Source organism: Leptonychotes weddellii, chromosome 5, assembly GCF_054177405.1.
Source record: "Leptonychotes weddellii isolate Sample4059 chromosome 5, ASM5417740v2, whole genome shotgun sequence".
NCBI classification, from domain to species: Eukaryota; Metazoa; Chordata; class Mammalia; order Carnivora; family Phocidae; genus Leptonychotes; species Leptonychotes weddellii.
In genome coordinates this window covers 73,724,160-73,747,227 of record NC_138373.1, presented here as the reverse complement: position 1 = coordinate 73,747,227, position 23,068 = coordinate 73,724,160, and the positions used below count along the sequence as shown (strand labels likewise).

Here is a 23,068-nt window from a genome sequence, read left to right as displayed (position 1 = left end):
GGAATGGAGTAAGAGACAACTGAGACCAATTTTTATCCTTTTACTGAGGAGGAAAAAAATATTTAATATTTTTGTTGTATAAGGAATAGCGCCTAAGGCAGGTACTTATACTCCTGACCTCAGCCCCACACACTCTCGTTTTAGTAAAGCTATAGGACAGAGCAGAGCTGAATTGAAAAGAAAGGCAGGGTAGGAGACACAACAGGGAAACTGAAGGGAGCAGGGGGATGCGGAAAGAGTGACAGCCACATATGTGCCACACACCTTTTAGCCCCTGCAGCAAATCAGAATGACGCCAGCCAAGTCTCTGCACCAGCGAGTGACTCTGCCATGGATGCAGGAGAAGACGTTCAGTACTAAGGGAGCGACAACAAAGAAAACTCTGGGCCACAGCCGCAGTTGGGCAATCCAGAGGGAAGAGAGGGAGTACCAGATGTCACTAAACTTGTGTCACACAAGCTAGAAGAACCCTACCTCTCCCGTTGTGGAGGCACACCTACGTCCCACCCACTTCCTTACCTTACCATACTGTCTACTCCTCCTCTTGGAGAACTGAGACCCTGGCTAGATACTCCACTCCAGGATAAGGCTGAGCAGTCCTAGTTCCCTAGACTGCCTCTTTTATAAAGATTAGATTAGGGTAGGTGAGAAAAGTGAGAACTGTAATGATTTTAAAAAATAAGGTAGAACCAGAGAAAATGTCACAGCTGCCGCCATGTAGCACCAGCAACAAATTCTTGCACTTTTCTTCCCTGTCTCAGATTTACGTAATTGGAACAGCTCTTTCTTCCCTGTAGAGTCTGCTGGTACCAGGTTATAACCTGGACAGTGGAGAGTGTCTGCCTTCGGCTCGTTTGTGCAAGAGGGCCACCTTAGGTCTCCTTGAGGACGTTTATCTTGGCGCAGATCTTGAGGGCAGGGCCCAACTTGATGTTCATGGCACTCATAAGATGTTCCTCTTTAAGTAATAAAAGGGCCTGTCCATCAATCTCCTGGGAACGAAACTCCTCTGCAATCTCTTGGCAGCCTAGAAGGAAATGGTGGGAATACATATGAGAAACTAGGTGGTGGCACCAGAGGATAGGAGGGGGAAACTCAAGATGAAAAAATGGAGACCCAGCAGTGGTTAATCCCAAAGTACTCATCCTAAATTCAGGAATATAAAAGTCTCAGGTGGGAAGCTTTGGAAGTAAAATGAAATCCGAGAAACTGGCTATGTAAAAAAGCCAAGAGGAAAGAAGAACAAAGTTGTTCAATCACAGAAATAACTTCATTCAAATAGCTTGAGGGAGAAAAGGGAAGGAGCAAGACCGCATGTTTTCTTTCCCAGTAGCAAAAAAATCAAAAGTTCAGAGCCTATAGGGCATCTTTGTTTAAGGGTCGAGAATTCAGACAAACGGCAAAAAGGGTAAGGTGATTTTCTTTTCTGGAGAAAACCATCCTTTGTCAAGAACAGCTTACAAACAATCCTGCCTGGAAGAGTGGGGGGTAACGATGGCCCCTACTTTCCTAATCCCTTTAGTGGAAACAGTCTTTTATCTATGTCTGGTATCACAAAATCACATATAAAAAACATACTTTATCCCAAAATTATTGGTAAGAAATATAAAAGTGAAAATCAAACATTGCAAGATTGCTGACATAGTAGAGGACAATCAGCCCAAAAGGAAATTAAGAAACCAGGCTGTGGGCAAGTAACCTGGGTAAATATGAATAGAGCCTTCGTCATAACCATACTTAAGCCCCTACTGCTTAAAAGTCAGTTCTAGTTCTGTTCCCTGTCACAAAGGCCCATGTGGGATAATCTAAAGAAAAGTAAACCTGTATGTGATCTGGGTTCTACTGGATAGGCCCTCAATACCTTGTAGAGAAGCGATAAACTCATACACCTCTTCTACACTCCAACGGCTGGGATTGCTGGACAGGAACACAGGGTTGATGCCATGTAATTCCGGCGTCGGTGGCGCTGTATTGGGGTTCCCCAGGTCACGTTCTCCATGCCCACTTCGCACAGATAGAGGCCCAGGAGATGTCGGAGAGAGTGCTTCATCGTAACTGGAATTATCTGAACCCCGGCTAGAGTCCTCTTGACCCTACGGAGAACAACACAAAGCAGTGAGGTCATGAATAAGTGTCAGAAGGTTTCTTTCCCTCGCCCCTTCCCAGTCAACTGGGTTCGGGTTAATACTGGGCATAGAGGAGAAACTAGTATTACAGTGAAGAAACTGTACTTTGCAAATGCCCGGAGTCACTAGTCCACTCTCAAGTAACTTTGAAGTATAAACTATCACTTTCTTGATTCTCCCCTTCTTCCAAGAATCGTAATCTAGATTTTGTCAAATGTAATGATTAATGGACACATGAACCAGTAATCAGGTGAGAAGAGACAAGGAGTCAGGATCTCTTGGAATTTGGAGTAATGCCATCAATACAAAACTCAAGAGTTCTGGTCTCACACTCTTTTACCGGGGCAAAGGAACTGCCCCGTAGGGAAAGAGGAAGGAAAAAGGACCATTTTAAAAGTTGCTGGCTCTGCAAAAGACGCTCACCCGGTGGCGCTTGCCCTGGATTTTGGCACGGGCGATGTCAGAGGAGCTACGGCGGGGTCCACGCCGACGAACGCGAGCATAGTTGGCTTCTTGGAACTCTTTCATTTTTTTCCTCTTCAGCCGGAACTGGTGACTACAGCTCACATTATACCTACGGGTCGGGGCATATATGGGATGTCAGCGGTGCCAGAGACAACCACCTGGCTAGCCTTCACTACATGGGAATTGGTATTTTAGGTACCGACTCGGGGAAGAACACGAAAGCAAAGAAGACGGGAAACATCAGCTGTGAGGTGATCCTAGGGAAGGGGCCCACTGTTAGATGGAGAAGCTGGTGCTGAAGGTGAGGAAGGGAGGGTGGGTGCCCATGGTACCTCTTAGCGCAGGTCATTGAGCAGAACCTCTTGGAGCCGCGAAACTGCTCAGCAGGAGCATACTTCCCGCAGTACTCACACTTCAGGAGATTTGCCTTCTTATCTAGCTCTGGAAAACAAGGCATCCCTGGAGACTTGTCACTGGTACTGCTGCCGCTTGGGCCATCATTAGGCCCACAGCTGACTCTAATTACTTTCAGGGTTTGCCCCCCAAGACCTACACAACCTAATTCAGAATCCCTCAAACAAAAAGCTCAAAATCCAAAACCATAAAGACACATCCCTCAAGAACAGCATGGTCTTCCTGACTTAAACCAGCCTAGTTTCCATTTTCGATGACTGATTATCCCAATTCATACTCTCAGACTGCAGACAAGACTGCAATTCAGAATAGGAGAGAGGAACTAATTACTAACTAGAAAGATACAGGATCCCTCTCCCAACAAAAGTTTACAAAAGCAGTGGGAGAAATGTAAACAAGAGACCTTAATATAGATTATAAAACCTAGAATAAGGAGAAATGGAAATTAAGAAATATACTATTTTAGATCATCTTTTGAAAAATACATCCTTACAGTAAACAAGTAAATAAAATTCAGGTTGGCTTGTTAAATCACCCTAATCCGATAGGGAACTCCTTTTGTGTGATTCTACACATTCTGATATTTAATACAGTTCCTGTGTGTGGATGGACTTTGTATACCTCCCACTTTAAATAATTACCATTTTACACCGAGTCCTCAAACACATCTCCCTGAGCCTCCTTCCCCAGATGGGTCTCTATTTAAATACTTACCAGCAGATGGGCTGTCCCCTCCCAAGGGGCCCCCTGACTGATTCTCATTCAGCTCTGTCGGGAGGCCAGTCTGTAGTGGCTTCTCAGACTCTTTCAGTAACTGAGAACAACCCACCTGTGCCAGAAAAAGTTTACAGTTAGGTTAGCCTAGTCCCTTTCTGCTTCTCTATAACTTTCCCCAGTTATTTCTCACCGCCATGCCTTTGCCTGGTTCTCGGAGTTAATGGCCAAGTCTGGTTTAGAGAAACATTTTTCAACATGGCAATCAAGAGGCCCTAACTGGCTCTTTTCAGATGAGCCATTGGAAAAGTTTCCTACCTTGGCTCTCTAGCTTGTCCTTTTCCTTCCGAAGTTGCAGATACCTGTTGTTCTAGTCCTAGTTCTGCAACTCCTAGTATCTAGAAAAGTCCCTTAACTTCTCTACCACAAATTTCTTCATTATAATACAGCCTAGTTTGTGTAACTAAACATTATAGCTTCTTCCTTCTCTTCCCAACACTTTCATTTGCTGGTCTACACATATTCTTTCCTTTCCCCCTTCCCTTCCTTCTTTACAATTAACCATACAAACAACAGAACTGAACCATTCTCGAATAATTAAATGGTTCTGAGACTTGATTTTAGTGGACTTTGGAAAGATAATAATCAGACCAAGTCCCCACTTGAAAGTCCCACCTTATGGCCCTGCCCTCACCGGGAAAGGCTCTGCTCCTTCCTGGATAACGAAGCCTTCAATGATGTGGGTGAGAATCTGGGGCTTCACGATGGCCTGTGGAGGTTTTGAGTCACCCATTTGTCTGGACACCATGGCTAGTGTAGGAGGGGGTGCAGATGGGGCAGGAGCCAAGGCTACTAGTTCACTGCTTGGAGTATTAGCATTCACACCAGTCACTGGTTCAACTTTCTCTGGAACAAATTAAGGAACAGATAGGGGATGACATAATTGATCCCTCTATTAGCCAAGCCAGTCTGATCTTCCACAATCATACATGTTCACCTTTGATCATTCACCCTGGAGTCCCTGTTTTTGGATCTACCCATTCGTCCACCAAGTTCAGGCCCATCTTCTACGGAACCAGATTTAGCTCCGAGCTCACTCAGAACAGGTCTCTAATCTCCGCACTCCAAAAGGACTGCAGAAGTCAGTTACTCACCTCCAAGACTGCTCTTCTCCTCCATGGCCTTTGGGCTCTCGGCTACCGGAGATGCCTTGGCAGGAAGCATTGAACCCAATGTGGAGACATCGTCTCTCTCCTCCTCAGACTCTGCCTTGCGTTTGACAGCCAGTGTCTGGGGTTTGCTCTATAAAGTGAAGAACAGGAAAGAAACCAAGATTTATGAGTGAAGGATAATAAGGAACCTCAATGACTCTCATACTGTCAGTGAAAATGTTCTTAGTTCCAGATTTCCCAATTTGTGTACTTCCCACAGTACACTAAAATTCCCGGTCATTCCCAAGAAGCGTATCTTCTACATCAGGACAAAAGAAACTGTCACATTTAGTCCTGACCTACACCTCGGGATCCTGGGTTCATTATATGGCCCCACTGAGAACCACTGTTTTTCTAAAGACCAATTTAAGTGATTAAGGCTATCTTGATCTAAGTACAGATCCAAAAACCCAGAATGATTTCAGTAGCAAATTTAGGAGTATGAAGTACAGATTATTATATGCATTAATGTCTCCTACAAAAGGAACAAATAAATACCAGTATCTTAACCTTCCATCAATGTCTGTCTTATAAAAGAAGCACATAGCAGTTTAAGTTTTACAAAGTTTGTAACAAATAGTTGTCACAGACGAAACAATTAACAGAGCAGTTGCTGCAATACCATATTCGTGCATGTGCGTGCACACACACACCACACACATACATGCTCACTCACACATATTAATTACGTTATCTGTCATGGACTAAATGTTTGTGGTCCCCTCCCCCTCCCAATCCCTAGGTCCTAACCCCAGTATGGCTGTATTTGGAGATGGGGCTTCTAAGGAAGTAATGAAGGTAAGATGATAAATACCAGCATCTCAACCTTCCCAACTCTTTACTCCCCTCCCAAGTTAAGATCCATATGGGTCCACTGAGCCCCAGGTCCACTCAAGGGTGACTGTGCCCTCAAAACCATCAGACCTCACTCACCGGCAGGTGCACGGACTGCATGTAGAAGGCAGCAGGTACCTGGGCCACAGCAGGTGAGGAGGTCGTAGCCCCAGCCTTCACCACATGTGCTGTCCCCTGCATGGGAGCCAGGCTCATCCCAGAGGCCAACGTGGGGGGGCACTCTTGCAGAGCCCCGGGAGCCTGGGATGAAGGTGGTGAGGAGGCCAAGTGGGCCTGCCCAGGCTGCACCGTATTGGGCATCCCCCGGGAAGTAGGTACGGCAGCCGCCAGCTGTGCCAACCCCAGAGCCTGCGCCTGGGCCGTCCCCGGTTGCCGGGTGCCCACGACTTGCACAGGGATGTGGGGCGGTGGTTGCTGGGCAGCTGACATCTTCGTGGCGCCTAGCTGAGGAGGCTTGATGGGTGCTACAGGTGGCTTGGACTGGATGGGGATGGGTGGCTTGGGGATTGGGTCAGGCGGGAGGGACAAGGGTGAAGACTGAAGCATGGGTTGAACCACCAGGGTCTGGGCTTGCTGCGGGGACTGGGAAGGTGGGACCTGCTGCGTAGGCGGACCCTGCGGCGGCTGAGGGGCAGGGAGGGGGGTGGCCGGCGGTGGCGGCGGGGGAGGCGGGGGGGGCGGCGGCGGGGGCGGCGGGGGCTGCTGCTGCTGCTGCTGCTGGGCCAGCTGGAGGTGCGTGGCCGTGTGCAGGAGCTGGGACTGCCGGTGCTGGAACTGCTGCTGGTGGTGGATGGCAATCTGCTGCTGGATGACCACCTGCTTCTGCTGCAGGTGGATCTGCTGCTGCTGCTGAATCAGGGAGTGGGGCTGGATCTGCGTGTAGGTGGCTACAGCAACAAGCCCAGGACGGAACAAAGAAGAGCGGGAAATAATCATTAACATTACAAGTTAAAAGTGAAATCACCTTTCCAAGGCGTACCGAGCTTTGGTATCACACAGGGAATGGCAACCTAACCGGGAAGGACCGGGGAGATCGCTTCATTCCTACTCTTCTCTCTGAGTCAGACATAACCAACTATCTCTCTCTACAATGAAGGACCTCAAGGGAAGAAGTCCCTTGCGCTGTCATTTCACGGTCCTCAGTAATTTCTTGCAGCCAGCTAACTTTTATTTTCTTTGCTACACTAAATCCTGTCCGTTTGATCCAGCAAAGGAGAAGGGCTGGCCCATCGCCCGTATGATTAGACTGAGTTCTTCAAGGGCTGAGTTCCTGCTTTCTACATTTGTACATCCCCAGAACCCAGCCCAGCACCCGGCACATGAGAAAGACTTAATGGTCACTGAGAGAATAAATGTCCACAGAGGTAAAGATTCCAACAGCTTCCCGTGGATGCCTCGGTTCTTCAGACTCATCAGGTTAGGTCACCACCTAGGAGAAGTCTCAAGAGCCAGCTGCTGCAGGCCCGGCCTTTACCCAGTTTCCTCTGCGGCAGGCGGCGCCGACAATCTCCCCCACTCGCGACTCTCCCAGACTGCCCAGGGAGCATGTAGGAGATGAAAGCACTTCGGAAACCGAGTGCTACGGTGTGTAAATACTAGGTAGGAGGAGTATAGCTGATGACGAACTCATAACTTTTTGTAAGTAAATCATCCAAATACAGCAACAACTAAAGTGCTAGAAACAAGGCAGGGAAAAATAAACATTACCAAGTAAGGTGCACACATCTAACTATACCGAACCACAGTCTAAAAGCAACTATAAACCACTGGGGTTATTTTTCTTTTTTTATCCTTATCATTGATCCAGATGATCACAAGTTCACTATATTAAACCGTGGCTCGGGCACCTGGGTGGCTCAGTCGTTAAGTGTCTGCCTTCGGCTCAGATCATGATCCCAGGGTCCTGGGATCGAGCCCCACATCGGGCTCCCTGCTCCGCGGGAAGCCTGCTTCTCCCTCTCCCACTCCCCCTGCTTGTGTTCCCTCTCTTGCTGTGTCTGTCAAATAAATAAATAAAATCTTTAAAAAAAAAAAAACAAACCGTGACTCTATTTGCTAGTCCTAAGTGCTCTAAGGCACTTACACCATCTCCGCTCTACCCTGGCCCAACAAATCATCATTAAACAGAGTGAGGAGGGGCACCTGGGTGGCTCAGTCGGTTAAGCGTCTGCCTTCGGCTCAGGTCATGATCCCAGCATCCTAGGATCGAGCCCTGCATTAGGCTCCCTGCTCAGCTGGGAGCCTGCTTTTCCCTCTCCCTCTGCCCACCCCGCTTGTGATCTCTCTCTCTCTGTCAAATAAATAAAATTTTTTAAAAAAGAAAATAAAATAGGGGCGCCTGGGTGGCTCAGTCGTTAAGCGTCTGCCTTCGGCTCAGGTCATGATCCCAGGGTCCTGGAATCGAGCCCCACCCACATCGTGCTCCCTGCTCCGCGGGAAGCCTGCTTCTCCCTCTCCCACTCCCCCTGCTTGTGTTCCCTCTCTCACTGTGTCTCTCTCTGTCAAATAAAAGAATCTTTAAAAAATAATAAAATAAAATAAATAGAGAGAAGTCATCCCTTAAGCTAAATCGTAAGCTCCATGAGGACAAGGAATTTGTTTTTCAAAGATGCATCCCTAACACCTCCTACACCTCCTACAGCAGGCAATTCAGTTAAGAACTGGGTAAATGAATGGGTGGGATGGGTAAAGTGACAAACTCAGGGCCAAGAAGGGGGGATGGATTGCTGCCTGGTGGAAACAGAGATCTACCTCTGTTACCTGTCCTCCTCTCTCCCTGGACTAAGATGATCAAGGCTGATGTGATTTTCTTTCCTTCCACTACTCCAGGACCAAGAGAAGCAGGAAAAATGGCAAAGCAATGTACTCTGAAGATTTCAAACAAGTTCTGAGAGAATAATGACCTTGGGAGAGGTGACAGCTTACCTGAGCTAATAAGGGTCTGGCTGGGAGCAGGTGTAGCTGTCCGTGTCAGGTTCATGCCCACATTCTGCTGACCAGGCCCATCTGCTTCTGCCTTCTTGGCCGCTGCACTTTCTGCTTCTGTCTGGCTTCCCTGACTCACAGTCACTGTTTGGGCTGCGGGCAAGGGCTGCACCACTCCTGTGCCCTTCCTGGGACAGCTCCCACCCCCACCCATTCCTGAGGAAGGCAACTGACCCAAGCCCCCAGGTGCCTGGCCACCTCCGCCTGGCCCCACGGACCCGGGGATGCTACTCCCACTGCCTGCACCAGCTTGACTGAGGTTGAGGGACTGGCCCGAGGCCCCAGAGGAAGCCTGAGCCACAGCGAGGGCCTGGCTAGAGGCCTGGGACAGGCTAGAGACAGGGGAGGCTCCAGGAGGAATGGCCTTCTGAGTAGAGCCTTGCATCTGGGGTCCTTGGGCTGAGGCCTGTTGGTTCCTCACTGCCAAATTCTGCACCTGAAAGATAAGAAGAAAAAGATATACTGAGAAAAGGGGAACAGGGGGCATGAAGGTCAAAGACTTCTGTGACTGATTCAGAAGCAGTGAAGACAGCTACAGATATTCCCCAGCCCCCCCTCAAACCTTGTTCCCCCACCTTTACAATTACATACATTAAAGTCCTTCCAGTCACCCAGGGAGGGACTCTTGAATCCTATTTGATTTTCAGTCTCCTTCATTCACTATCAAATCTATCAGCAAGTTTGCTCATTTATTCCTTCAAAATGTCTCAGATTTTCCCTTTCTTCTCCGTTCGTTCATTCATTCAACACTGACCAAATGACCTACTATGTTTCAGGTACTACACTGGATACTGGAAATGCAAAGACGAAAGACACTGTCCCTGCTCTTAATGAGTACTTTCTACCGGAACAGACAGACAAGAAAATCAACGATAGTCCTATTATACTATGCAGAGATCTGCGCAAAGTGCCATGGGAGCAGAGGAGGAAGATGGACTCAGACCGGGGAGATTAGGGAAGACTTCCTAAAAAAGTCTTTTGTTCCATCTGAGACTCCATGGGTGAGAGCAAAAGCGAAGTTTGAAGACATAGGTAACATTTGGAAGACCATCGAGCCAAGGAAGAGCATAGCATTTCTGGAAATTATGAATATTTCACTACGTTTGGGGTGAGATGGAGGGAGTGGAAAGAAATGAAGCTAGGAAGACAGGCTGAGGCCGGGGAGGGAGGAAGGTTTCAGATCAGGAAGGGCTTGGTGCATTCAAATGAGGAGAGTCTGAACCTTAGTTCGGGAACAGAAAGTTTATCCATCTTCCCCACTGTTCTATTTCCAGCACCTAGCACAGTGCCTGACATAGGAAGTACCCCAGAATATGAAGAGAGGACTGATGAGCACTTCACTGATGACAGGAAGCCACTGAAGAATATTAATCAGAATAAACGTAATCAACTCTACAGCTGAAACCATTCTCTTAAACATTGCTGACAGAAGTGTAAATCAGTACAACCGCTTTGGCAAATGGTTTGGCATCTTATCCTCAAGCTGAACATTCACACACCCCCTAATCCAGGAATTCTACAGGAGAAACTCTTGCTATATACAACAGGAGGCATGTGTGAGAAAGTTCACAGCAGCACTATTCATAGTTAACGAAAGTCTGGAAGCAATCCAAATGGCCATTATCAGAAGAGAAGATGAATGAACTAAAGTATATTCACATGGTTCAATACTACATAGAAATTAATAAAATACAATGACATGCAATAATATGGATGGATCTTGACAATAAGCTATTAACAAAGTATTCCCCCCAAATTACATACAGCACAAAGACCTTATAAACTTAAATACAAATATATACACACACACACAAAATATAGAACATATGGTATTTGGAATTACTTCTAAATAATCCACAGGTGGAGGAAAGTGGCCTGGATAGAAAGGCGATGTGTTGATAAATGTTGCAGCTGGCTGGCAGGTGCAAAGGGATTCATATTTTTTTCTATTTTTGCATAAGTTTGAAATATTCCATAATAAAAAGTACTTTTTAAAAATATATGTAAACACGATAAAACTATAAAAAAAGGGACACAGGGAAGGATGAACCTAGGAATCAGAATGATTGTTACCATGGGTAGGGGCAGGCAGTGGGTGGAACTGGGGATTGCTTATTACATCATTAAAACATAGTAAATAACTAAGAGTGGGCCATGAATGGACCACTGCTGACAAGATGTCACGAACCAAGGATTATGATTTATCAAATTCAGTATACCAGAAGTACCATTTAAAATAATGTTAGGAACAACAGGTATTTTCTTATTTAAAAAACTTATTCAGATAGTAATATGGAAGATGCTTAGAGGTAGACAAGGCTGAAGTCAAGAGACCAATTAGAAAACCAGTAGAGTAATGCAGGTGAAAAATATAAAGACCCTGAGTTCAGGCAAGCAGTAAAGAGGTGAGAGCTTTTGAGAGAGATTGACAAGATTATCAGGATGGGGTGCTGGGGCACTTAATGTGATCGGGCAATTATATAATTTGTTTCTAATCAGCTTTCCATAATGACTATTTAAAACTTTCCTGGTCTCCCGATATACCTCAGAACCACCTGCTCTTCCCCCTCTCCCTCATCACCCCTGCAGAGACAATAAAACCATCACATGAGCACACTGCAGCAGTTCCATCACCAAATCTATACATGCCCTTCACAAACCCCCACCACTTCCTTCTCCCTGCTCTCCCTTCTATCCTCCCTCCTATCAAGTCCTTCTCCACACTCAGGGCCCCAGCCCTCCTCCTTCTCAAGGAACTTGTACTCTCAATTCCTTCCTGTATCTTCAACCTCACCGCTAAAGGCACCCTCCCATCACACCTGAACCCCACTTCCCCAACCCCAGCTTCATCCTCCTTTCCTTTTATTACTAAACTGGTAATAATTGGTTACATTCACTGCATCTATTCTCACTATCCAACCATTCCTCAAGTGATACTAGTTTGGCTTCAACCCCCCAAACTCCACTGAAATGGTTCTCCGTCCATATTAGTAACTCTATCTCGTCTCTCTACTGCGTTTGACAGAGGACTCCCTGCCAGTTCTAACATTCTGCTCCCTTGTCTTCATGACACCACATAATCCAGATTTTTCCCATTTCTCTGTCACTCCTTCCTACTCCCCTCTGCCAGTTCATCAGCCTCTACTTGACCTTGAACTATTTTCTAAACACTCCTAACCCTCAGGGCTCCATCTCAATATAAAGGCTTTTCTCTTGTCAATCCATACCTTTCCCTAAGCAATGTCAAATGCTCTCTTGACTTTGATTATCATCTATGTGTCTACTACTCTTGAATGTTTATCTCCAACTCAGACCTTCCCTCTAAGCTCAAGCACCAAATATATAAAACAGCTGACCTCGTGACCCACTGACTCACAAGCACGTCTAAGACAGTGGTATCCAAAAGTTAACTTCACCCTAGATCCCCTTCTCCAACAGGCTCCATCTCCTGAGTAGCACTAAGCAGAGGCCTCACCGCCATCACATCTCGTCTCTGGCACTTCCCTCAACTGAATCAGTTTTCCTCTTTCAAAGATCTTCTAAGTTTTTCCCAAATCCATTCATTTCTGTCCATCGCCGTTGTTACTGCCTAACCCAAACATCATCCTTCCCCGAAACTGTTGTTCTCCCTAGATTCACACTCACACCACTTCCATTTATTCTCCACAGAGGAGCCAACATAGTCTTTAAACAAAAAAAAACGAATAAGCCTCGAACCTTTCTAGGTCACTTCCAAATTGAAAATCCTCCCATAGTATCCCATCACCCTTTGCATAAAGCCCAAAATCCTAAACACTGTTCCCAACGCCCTGCAAGATGAAGTTTCTCCTACCTCCCCAGTACCATCTCCATCCCCCTTTGCCAAACTCCAAGCACACAGGTCTTCTTTCAATTCCTCAAATATATAAAGCTCCTTCTCTCCTCTTTGGATTCAAGGGGTATTTGGACATAAGGTTCCCCTGCCTTCACCACTCTCCTTCCATGTCTTCACCGGACACCCAATTTAAATGTCACCTCCTCGGGGCAGTCTTCTTGACTTTCACCCCGATCCCAAGGCTGAATCAGGTCTCTTTCTGTGTTTTCAGAGCACTCTGTACTTTCTAATGAAGCAATTATTAAACCATTCAGGTGATTCTTTGTGTAATGTCTGGTGCCCAATGATTTGTAATCTCTAACTCATTTAATCCTCAACACACCCCAAAGTAGGTATTTAACAATAGCTATTTTATACACGAAGAAACTGGCAAAAAGATGTTAGGCCATTTGCCTAGGTCACACAGTAAGTCATGGACTTGGAATCTGACCCAACTATCAGATTCACATTTGCAACCACTACTCTGTCCCTCCACATATTGACACTCAAATATCTGATGAATAAAGAGATGGATAAATGAAAGAACTGGATATGAAACCAGTCTCAACCTCATCCTCTGATCCCACTGCTGTTACCATAGTCTAAAACGAAGGTCTTACTCTAGTAACTAAATGACCCCCAAGGATCTCTTACTAGGTTCCTTAACTTCTCTTTCTTCTCCAGGCACATGTTCCTAGATGATTCTTTCCAAAGTATTTTCCTTATCCTATTAATCTGCTGTGCAATAGCCAGCCTTGACCCCTGCTACCTATGAAGTTACTTGGCTTTCAGACTTCTCCCTGACAATGACCTTTTCTACCATCAGGTGTGTTGTCTCCACTTTATCCACTCATCCCCAACTCAGTCACATATGAATCAAGCCTTTACACACACTGTTCTCTCCAGTTTTCTTCTAACTCCAAATCAAATCCTACCGATCCTTCGAGAATCTCCTCAAGTATCCCAAAAGTCCTGAGCAGGGATGCAGCCAACTCTTCTCTAAACTCATGTGTCACTCCAAGTTAGTACCGTTTACTTTGTACCTCTTTGGACTCTAAGATCTTTGTACTTCTTTGTTCTCTAAGATCTTTGAAGACTTGACTTGTCTTTCCTTTCAAGCTTCCCAAGTTTCTAGTGTATATCTGAGCACATCAGTAGAAAGAGCTCAACCTCAATATTTACTTGCTAACTGATAAACTAAAAGAATGAAAAAAGTTATTATGCGATCCCAATTTGTATTCCATCCATAAGTAGCAAAAACTCAGGCTCGAAATATATGTACATGTTTGGGGGTAAGGCATGGGAAGCAACGGTGAAGAAGACTTTCCTGGGCACACAGCGAGGAGAAACAGACTACTGAGAGTTGGCAGCCACAGTAACTCATAAAGAGAAGGAATCAAACATTCTTCCAGCAACAGCCAGGTGGGCTTCACATCTACCTAACTGCAGAATTCCCTCAATCACCCCTTACTTTAAGAGAGCACTGCAAATGAAAAGAACTAAGACCTCCTGAATAAAACTGAGCCATGGAGGGCTGAAAGAATATAAGGAAATCTGCCCTGGATTGAGAATAAGCCTTCCCAGATCTACAGGGCTGTTTTCAGTCAACTCCACTTCCCTTCCTAACTCAAATAACTCACAAGTTACAAGGGATTCGAGTGCTATGGAAATTAAGAAAAGGGGAGAAAAAATAAGAATCCCGAGAAGTCGTAATGGGGTAGCAGGGTGGGCCCTGGTCTACGGTGGTTCCCTTCATCCTCCCCAGTGCCCATCCACAGGTCAAGTGGTTGCCACTGACCTGATCTGCATCTGTATGAACTCCCGGAGACTGAGCAGATGGCACCTCCTGCTGGACCGCAGCCACTGCCCCGTTAGGCATCAGGATGAGTTGGGAGGCTAGAGGCACATTCCGGCCCAGGGTCCGGTTTACCTGCAATAGGTTTCCCAGCTGTGGCTGGCAAGGAGAGGAGGAAGAGGAAGAGCAAAGGAAAGAGAACAAGAGGAGAAGAAGAAAGACAGAAGAAACGGAAGGGAAGGACCACAAGACAAAATAAACAGAAGATACGAAACTGCTAAGCCCTGCCCCTTTCCACACCAACCCAGGAGACCCTTATTCTCCATATGCGATGAATCATCCAGAAGGAAACCTAGAATGTATATAAAACTATAGATTGATATCAAAGAGTCAAACATCAAAGAAGTTGAGACAATGAGGATTTTAGAACAAGTATTTATGTATAGTAAGTAGACAGGCTAAGAGATAACACTTAGAATTTGGGTACTCGAGCCACAGGTTTGAAGATTAGATTCTATGTGACACCACTTCAGTCAAATATTAAGGCGGACACCTTCTCACTTAGGATCTCAATGCAATCTGCAGGCTACCTGTGAATACTGAGCATCACTTCTAAAGGTAAGGCAGGCCTAGGAAGTAGATCAGCATATCTTAACGTATCTGAGCAACCATGGTTAAATCAAACAGCTTTCGCTCAAGTCTGTGGCAGGGGCATAACAATTATGCCCCTAGAACAATGGTGGTTGTGTTCGTGGCTTACCCGTAGATACATCTGGGCCTGGGACTGGTTGAGAGGTGGGGAGGTGGTGTTCCCCAGTAGCACAGATTGGGTCAAAGTGGTAGCACTGGGAGAGCTCACACTCTGGGATCGGCTGATGAGCTGGGCGGCCGACGTGGTGGCCAGGTTGATCTGTGTGGTACAGAAAGGAACAGAACTAAAGACTTAGGAGACGTAAAAAGAAATGCACATCACCAACAAATGCAGAGGGACACAGTGAAGAACAGAATATCTAATTTTCTTTCTTTCTTTTTTTTTTTTTAAGAACAGACTATCTTATTTTCAGAGTCAGGGGGAAATGAATAATACCTTCCTGACCATAACTGTCATCCTGGCTACTGGAGGGTAGTACCAAAGTAAAGAAACTAGTCCCTAACCACTAACATTACCAGTTGAGAGGGAAAAGGAACAAAATGGAGCAGACTTCACTCCTTGTTAAAGGGTCCAGAGATCAGGGCGCCTGGGTGGCTCAGTCGTCAGGCATCTGCCTTTGGCTCAGGTCATGATCCCAGGGTCCTGGGATCGAGCCCCATAGGGCTCCCTGCTCAGCGGGGAATCTGCTTCTCCCTCTCCCACTCCCCCTGCTTGTGTTCCCTCTCTCGCTGTCTCTGTCAAATAAATAAATAAAATCTTTAAAAAAAAAAAAACGGGTCCAGAGATCAGTCCCGTCCCTTTGTCATCTCCTCTTCTTCCCCAGAATTTTCTTCCTCCTTTCTTAGACCTCCTCACTGAGACCCCTATATAGATTCCAGTCAGTTGTTTTCCTTTTACTAAGACTCTCTACATAAGAGCAATAATCACCATTGATGGCTCAATTCACAAAGTCCTTCCACCCAGAGACAAAGACCCAGGGAAGGAAGCCTCTCGATGGGGAGCCGCGGTACTCACTGAGGCCTGGGTGGTGGTAGTCTGCTGCTGTGCCGTGCTGGTGTTTGGGGAGCTGGCCTGCCGACTGGCAGCAATCGTGGCCTGTTAGAGGGGAAAGGAAACAAGAAAGCAGAGACAACGAAGGAAAGACTGAATCTTCTAATCACAGGCACAAAATGTAATAGAGATTTCAGATAAAAACCCAGAGACTCTACTACGGAGCAAGGAAAAGTATATTCACTATCCCCAAAACTCTCACATTACCTCCTATGCCAACCTAGTAACTCCCACATAACCCTCCTGGGGCAGTCGGGTAATCTGCCCTCCTCCTCCTCCCACTTTCTTTTAGGTGGAAGAAGAACCTTTGACCAGTTCATATCATGAGTCACTCATAAGTCTAGCCCAGGGCTGTCCAAAACAAATACAATGCAAGCCACATAAATTATTTTCTAGTACACACATTTTTTAATAAGTGAAAAAAAGAGGGGTGCCTGGGTGGCTCAGTCGGTTAAGCGTCTGCCTTTGGCTCAGGTCATGATCCCAGGGTCCTGGGATCGAGCCCCGCATTGGGGGTCCCTGCTTGGTGGGGAGTCTGCTTCTCCTTCTCCCTCTGCCCTCCCCGCCAGCTCATGCTCACTCTCTCTTGCTCTCTTTCTTTATCTCAAATAAATAAATAAAATCTTAAAAAATAAAAATAAAAAAGTGGGGACGCCTGGGTGGCTCAGTCTGTTAAGCGGCTGCCTTCGGCCCAGGTTATAATCCCAGGGTCCTGGGATCGAGTCCCACATCAGGCTCCTCGCTCAGCGGGGAGCCTGCTTCTCCCTCTCTGTCCCCCTGCTTGTGCTCTCTGTCAAATAAAATCTTTAAAAAATAAATAAATAAATAAAAATTAAAAAGTGAAAAGAAACAGGAGAAATAAACTTTATTTTATTTAAGCCAATGCATCTCATTTCAACATATTACCAATAAAAACAAAATACTGAGATATTTTACATTTTTTTTCGATATTAAGTCTTTGAAATCCAAAATTTTACTATACATCTCAATTTGGACTAGCCACATTTTAAGTGCTCAACAGCTACACGTGACTAGTGGCCGCCATATTGGACAGTGTAGTCCTAGAACACAGACATTCTACCTCCTAGTTCCTACTGCAACCCCAAAAACTAAGACCCCTTCGTCCTCCTACGGAAGGACAGGAGGTAGACAAGACGATGCTTCTAGCCTGAGTGGCAGGAGGACTGCAGGAGGCAGTATGCCCCGACCCACCGGTAGTGCCTATCCCCTCCCTCTTGGGCCAGCTGGCTGCTGACCTCTCACCTGCTGGACCGCAGCCAGGCTATGCAGCTGGGCATTGCTGAGCTGCTGCTGGAGCATGAACTGGTGGAAATACTGAGCCGCGTTGGGCTGACGCTGCAGTGCCTGCAGAGCCTAAGAGGAAAAAGAGAGGACCAACCCACTTAGAATGAATTGCTCCTAATTCCTATTCTATGCAAATGACTGTGATCTGGTGAAAGGGACAACTGGGAAAGAGAGAAACAAAGGAAGATGGGGAGCGTGGCTAAGTCAACATCTGATTTGTCCATTTTTATATTAGAACTAGTTAAGTTCGCATAGTTCTCAAAAAGTGGAGAAACAATTAATTCTGATCTTGTATACAAAGAAAAGTAAAGCAATGTAACTCACATGAACTCTTAATTCCCAAAATGGAATGTGGAGATACATGACGTAGCAAGGAAAAGAACTGGACTAGCCAAGTTGAAAATAAATTGGACATCAAATAATACAAAGAGAAGAAGGGGCGCCAGGCTGGCTCAGCCGGTAGAGCATGCGACTCTTGGTTTCGGGGTTGTGAGTTCAAGCCCCAGACTGGGCATAGAGCTTACTTAAAAAAAAATAAAAATAGGGGCACCTGAGTGGCTTAGTCAGTTAAGCATCCAACTATTGATCTCAGCTCAGGTCCATGGTTTCAGGGTCATGAGTTCAAGCCTGATGTTGGGCTCCAGTAGAGAGCCTACTTAAAAATAAATAGATAGGGATGCGTCGGTTGGATGTCTGCCTTCGGCTCAGGTCATGATCCCATGGTCCTGGGATCGAGTCCCACATCGGGCTCCTTGCTCAGCAGGGAGTCTGCTTCTCCCTCTGCCTGCTTCTCCCCCTGCTTGTGCGCTCCCTCTCTCTGACAAATAGATAAAATCTTTAAAGTAAATAAATAAATAAATAAATGGATGGATGGATGGATAGATAGAGAGATAGAAGAAAAAAATTGAAGACCATATCCTAGGGACACAAAAGACCATGTTCTAGGGACACAAAAGACCATGTTCTTGGGACAGAGCCCCAGGTGGTTGAAAATGATGAAAAATAGAGTAAATAGTGGCTTATGAAAGATTCTATCAGGTAAAATTTTCAAATAACTGGCATTTTCAAATATTTACAGTAGATGTTTATAAAGATGATACTGCAGTTTTAGTGTCACCTTCAGGATATTACTGTATTCTTATTCTTTAATAATTAGAACTATTCTTATGATGTGCATAGTTATTCTAGCAACCAAGATATTCTGAGTAAAATGCCCCATTCCCAAGATTTTTTAAAGCATGGAATTTACTATTTGTCTAAAAATAAAACTCCAAAGAGTTTCATACTTCCATTACTCAGGGCGATTTACAAGAGAGACCGAAGATTAAAAACCTGACAATCCATGAAGAGAAATGGTTAGTTAGAATCTAGCTACATGAACTGAATGGTATAAAAAAACCGTGATTTGCTGACTGAATCTCATTCTCTGTTTGCTTGCTCGAACTGTTGTAAACTCCTAAGATTCTCAGAGCTGGAAGGGACATTAGTCATCACCTAATCCATCTCTCTCAGTTTGCTGGAAAGGAACTAAGAGCAATTATCTTCCAGCACCTGTGCCCACCCAAAGCCAATATTCACAGATCACAGCCCCTCACAGTTGAGCCTCACCTGCACCGCCTGCCGTTCATACAGTGACATCTGAGCTATCTGGGGCCGAGAGCTGCCCCCAGAGCTGGAGCTCCCATTGGTGGAGTTGGAGTTCTGCTCACTCTCCGTCTCCATGATAGTGGTCCAGGGTCCCCAAAGCCGGTGCTCTGACTCAAGACCTAGATGGAAGTTAGCGAAGGATTAAAATTCACACCTGATCTCAAACTATTATTTCATGTTATCATTCAAGTTATCTAAGACTCTTCCTCTTCTTTCCATTAGCCATGACTCCTTGGGCTTAACTACCAAATCTGCAATACACACTTACAACCATATGTTTCCCATACCATCTTTTGAAACTATGCAGTGTCTCAAAAGAAACCTTTACATATTCCCTCATGACTGTCTATTAAATATCAAATGGCTAGAATTTAAGACTCATAATACTAAGGCTACCTTACATTCCCATAACATTTTTTAATAGTTTAAAATAGTCCCACTTAAAAGTTCCTGTTTTCTCACTTTTATCTGCACCTGCAACATCATTACCAGCATCACCTTAACATTTACCATTTACTGAGAAGTCACCAGGTGCCTCCTCTCGCTGGCTTAGGCTCTTCATCTCCATTACCTCTCACAGTGCTTTAATATGATTATCCCCATCTTATAATTGTAGAAATGAGGTTTTCTGAAGTTAAAGTTTTCCTAGTATCAAGTCTCTTTACATTAACACATGCTGCTTCCTCAAACCAAAACAAAAAACCTGTGATTAAGGCAGTGTCATTTGGTTTGAGTATTCACTGTCCTCATTTTATGGAGGAGGGGCTCAAGATACAGATATGTTAAATGCATCATGGAAAGTCATTAATCTAGAGGTAGAGGGACTCCTGGCTGGCTCAGTGCGAAGAGCGTGCAACTCTTGATCTTGGGGTCATGAGTTCAAGCCCCACATTGGGCGTGGAGATTACTTAAATAAAACTTTAAAACAAAACAAAACAAAAAACTAGGAGGTAGAAGAGCTATACAAATAGCTGCCTGATTCCAGCTCAGGTTATTAATAAAAACACCTTGGGCACATCACTTTCCCTGCTGGCACCTCAGTTTCCCCATTTGCAGAAAAGCCTTCACAACTGAATGTAACATATCATTTTAACAAATGACTACCAGGTACTACACATATTAAATACACAGCAATGAAAATCTTCAAGAAAATAAAACTCAACTTTTTAGCTCATTTTAGTAACCAGAATTTACCCTCTGGGGTCTACACTAAAATTTGCAAAAAGACATGAAGACACTGCTAAGAACCAAGCAGAGACAGGAGAAGAGAAGTAAGAAGAAATATGCCTCCAAACAACACTAAATGACAATAAGGGTTTTTGTTCATTCTTTTTTTTCTCCTCTTTTGTTAGGCCTAGACACTATATTCTCTACTTTGGAGGCACGGGGCCACTAGAAATACTAGGTCAGCAAAGCACTGTTCGGTTTAGGAATGTAAACATCAAACCAGAATTCCTGCTAAGGCCTGTCAACAGTTTTATTAAAATGGATTTATCATAATGATTACATCCAAAACAAAGTAAATAAAATCAAACCGCTTGGCCTTGGAAACAGAGTTGGGGAGATTTCTTATTCTGTTCCCAGTATCATCGGATGGCATCATTATCCCCCAAGTACTCAACCCATCTCTTCAGTTTTATTTAGGTATAGCAAACGTCACTGCAAACATGGATATAACCTAAGAAGTACACAGAAGAAATCATATCAGCTTCAACTCTAGTTATCTTCTCCCACATCTTTTGCCACAATATCAAAGCACTGAACAGATACAGACCCATGAATCCTCATTATCAGCATGTGAAGAAAAAAAGTGGGTAAGGATTAGAGGCAGCATGGCATAGTTACATAGATCAATGGATTTAGTTCACTGGACTCAGAGACATGAGACCCCTTTACTAGTTAGAGGAGACATTAACGCCTATATTCATAGGTGAAAATGCTAAAAACTGTAGGACCCCACATCTCCCCCAAAATGGAAGTCTTAGTGGTATTTTTTTTTTTTTCAGATTGTGAATTGAAAAGAGAGATGAAAAGGTACTGGCTTAAGTAATAAAATCAGGAGAAACTGACATCAAAACCAGGATTCCTGGATCCCAGGCACATACTATTCATTTGTGATCAATGTTCGGACTGCAAAATTAAACACAAAAAATGAAAACAACAAAAAGTTTGGGAGGCACAGTGCATTTAAATTTTCAGAATTATGTCAGAAGAGAAAGTGCGAGAAGCTGATCCACAGAGGTGCCCACAATAGCTAAACTATGGTCACCCTGAAAGGTAGTATTTGAGTGTGTATGGGTTGGGTTAGGTAAGGAGCACAGACCTCTGGAAGGGAGCTAGAATAGTGAAATGGACCTGGGACTGGGTCCATTGAGCCAAGAGTTGGAGGAAATAAATTTTCCTAAGCCTAAAACTCTGTCTTGTAGAAAGTATGGGACGGAGAAGGGCGGCAGGAGAAGGGGGGGGGGCGGGGTAAGACTGTGCAAAAGAAATGGAAGTGATCTGGAGAATAGGGATAGTAAGCGCCCAGGGGTCCTTGCTGTATACAGAACCTTGATGAAAATGAGGTTCCAAAGAGGAATCAAAGACACCGGGGGAAGGGGGCAGATAGAGTGGAGCCAGGAGTGAACTGACCCAAGTGAGCAGGGAAATGTGCTTACTGATAGCCGGGAGACAAGCAGGAGAGAGACAGACAGAAGTCAAGGAATTGGAGACCGAGGGACCAACCGGACCATAAAAAGCAGGGAGATTACCAGACAGCATGCTTGGATGGGAGGACCAAAGTCAGAGAAGGAAAAATGAATGAGAAAAGGAGCAGTCAGAAGCAACTAGGGTGACGGACAGACGGCATTCAGCGCAGCGAAACGAATAGCAAGAAGACTTGGACAGACAGAGCCGAAGGACCGCAGAGCTAAGCGCTAGAGGTAGGCAGGGAAAGAAACTGGGGGAGGTACCTGGGGCGTTACACAGACGGAGGTGGCTGAAGAAACATCCCCGCGCAGCCAAGCCCCCAGAGGTCCTGTCCCTCCCCAGCCCGCGGCCGCCCGGTTACCTTCGCGCCTGGCTCTGCACCCAAGTGCTCCTGGGGGGCGTCCACCTCATGTGCCGGGGTCCCCAGTCGCCGGGCTGGGCGGGGGGCTCGCTCGGCCTCCGCGGCGGGCTCCCCTCGCCTCCTCCCCTTCCTGGAGGGGCGGGGGCGCCGAGGGCGGGGTGGGAGGTGCCCGGCGCGGCCGCGGCTCCCCGCCCCTCCCGCCGCTCCGGGTGCGGGCCCGGCCGCGGCTCTGCCAGGCCTCCGGGGCTCGCTCCGGGCCTGTCACTTCCTGCCGGGCCGAGAGGGTGGGGGCTGCAGGCCGGGGGCTGCGGGCCGGGCTGGAGGAGGGGGCTGGCGGGGAGGTGCTTCCGGGGCAGCCGGACCCCTCCCCCGTCCCTCCCCTCCCCTCGGCGCCCTCCTCCCCCTCCTCCCTCCCGCGCGTCCCTCGTTTCCTGCCGGCGCCCGTTGCCATGACGACGCCGCTCCCGGGCCTCTGCGCTCTAGGCCCCGGGGTTTTTTTCCCCCTCTCTCGCTCTCTCTTTCTGCTCTTTTTTTCCCTTCTTTCTCTCCGAGTTCTGCTCGCCGGTTGGAGGGACGAAACTGAGAAAGTGCTGGCCTCTAGTGGGGAACTCGCTCTCACCGAGGAGATGGGAGAAGGGAGGGAAGTGACGTGAAAAGGGGGGGAAAAAGGAGGTATTTTCTGGAGCTTCTGGGAATAAGGGCTAGAAAGAAAGGATCAAAGGGACGATCGAGCAAAGAGGGAGAAAGCGAAGCAACAACCCTAGAGAAACAACAGATTGGGAAAGGGAATAAAGCCGAGGAGAGGAGAAAACAGGAAAGAAAAAGACTGAGGAACTGGAGAGAGAATGTCGATTGTTTAATCTCTCACCTCAACTCCGAGAAGGCGGGAAAGAAGGCTGCTCGGAAACTGAACCCATTAGGAGTTGACATTCATTTAAAAGCAG

At 46.1% G+C, this 23,068-nt stretch overlaps 1 protein-coding gene and 1 long non-coding RNA gene across 10 annotated transcripts; one reads left to right on the top strand and one right to left on the bottom strand.

Moving 5' to 3' along the window:
- Positions 1-26: 26 nt before the first annotated feature.
- On the bottom strand, positions 27-22,495 carry PHC1 (polyhomeotic homolog 1). 9 transcript variants are annotated; one of them, XM_081821162.1, is made up of 16 exons: positions 22,125-22,209; positions 20,608-20,750; positions 19,034-19,191; positions 17,384-17,494; positions 16,085-16,165; positions 15,179-15,328; positions 14,422-14,577; positions 8,711-9,206; positions 5,864-6,672; positions 4,874-5,021; positions 4,414-4,625; positions 3,720-3,834; positions 2,924-3,050; positions 2,550-2,700; positions 1,862-2,093; positions 27-1,027 (listed from the first exon to the last, which is right to left on the bottom strand). In XM_081821162.1, exons 3-16 carry the CDS (start codon positions 19,145-19,147, stop codon positions 873-875), a joined length of 3,057 nt encoding a protein of 1,018 aa, XP_081677288.1. In that variant the 5' UTR covers positions 19,148-19,191; positions 20,608-20,750; positions 22,125-22,209; the 3' UTR covers positions 27-872. The 9 variants fall into 9 exon arrangements, with proteins under 9 accessions (XP_081677288.1, XP_081677287.1, XP_081677282.1 ...); XM_081821161.1 differs by lacking the exon at positions 20,608-20,750 and having other exon boundaries at positions 22,125-22,495; XM_081821156.1 differs by lacking the exons at positions 20,608-20,750; positions 22,125-22,209 and having other exon boundaries at positions 2,924-3,032.
- On the top strand, positions 6,656-10,825 carry LOC145721716 (uncharacterized). The gene is made up of 3 exons (XR_014145573.1): positions 6,656-7,369; positions 8,615-8,698; positions 9,547-10,825. It is a non-coding gene; the product is annotated as an uncharacterized LOC145721716 (long non-coding RNA).
- Positions 22,496-23,068: the final 573 nt, after the last annotated feature.

Bases quoted from the DNA above. Each gene is read 5' to 3' on its own strand.
- PHC1 (XM_081821161.1), bottom strand. From the start codon at position 19,147: ATGGAGACGGAGAGTGAGCAGAACTCCAACTCCACCAATGGGAGCTCC. The intron at 14,578-15,178 runs GTAAGCCACGAA...TCTCCTTGCCAG, and splicing joins AGGCCCAGATGTATCTACGG to CCACAGCTGGGAAACCTATT. The intron at 2,094-2,549 runs GTGAGCGTCTTT...TGTTCTCCGTAG, and splicing joins TCCAGGGCAAGCGCCACCGG to GGTCAAGAGGACTCTAGCCG.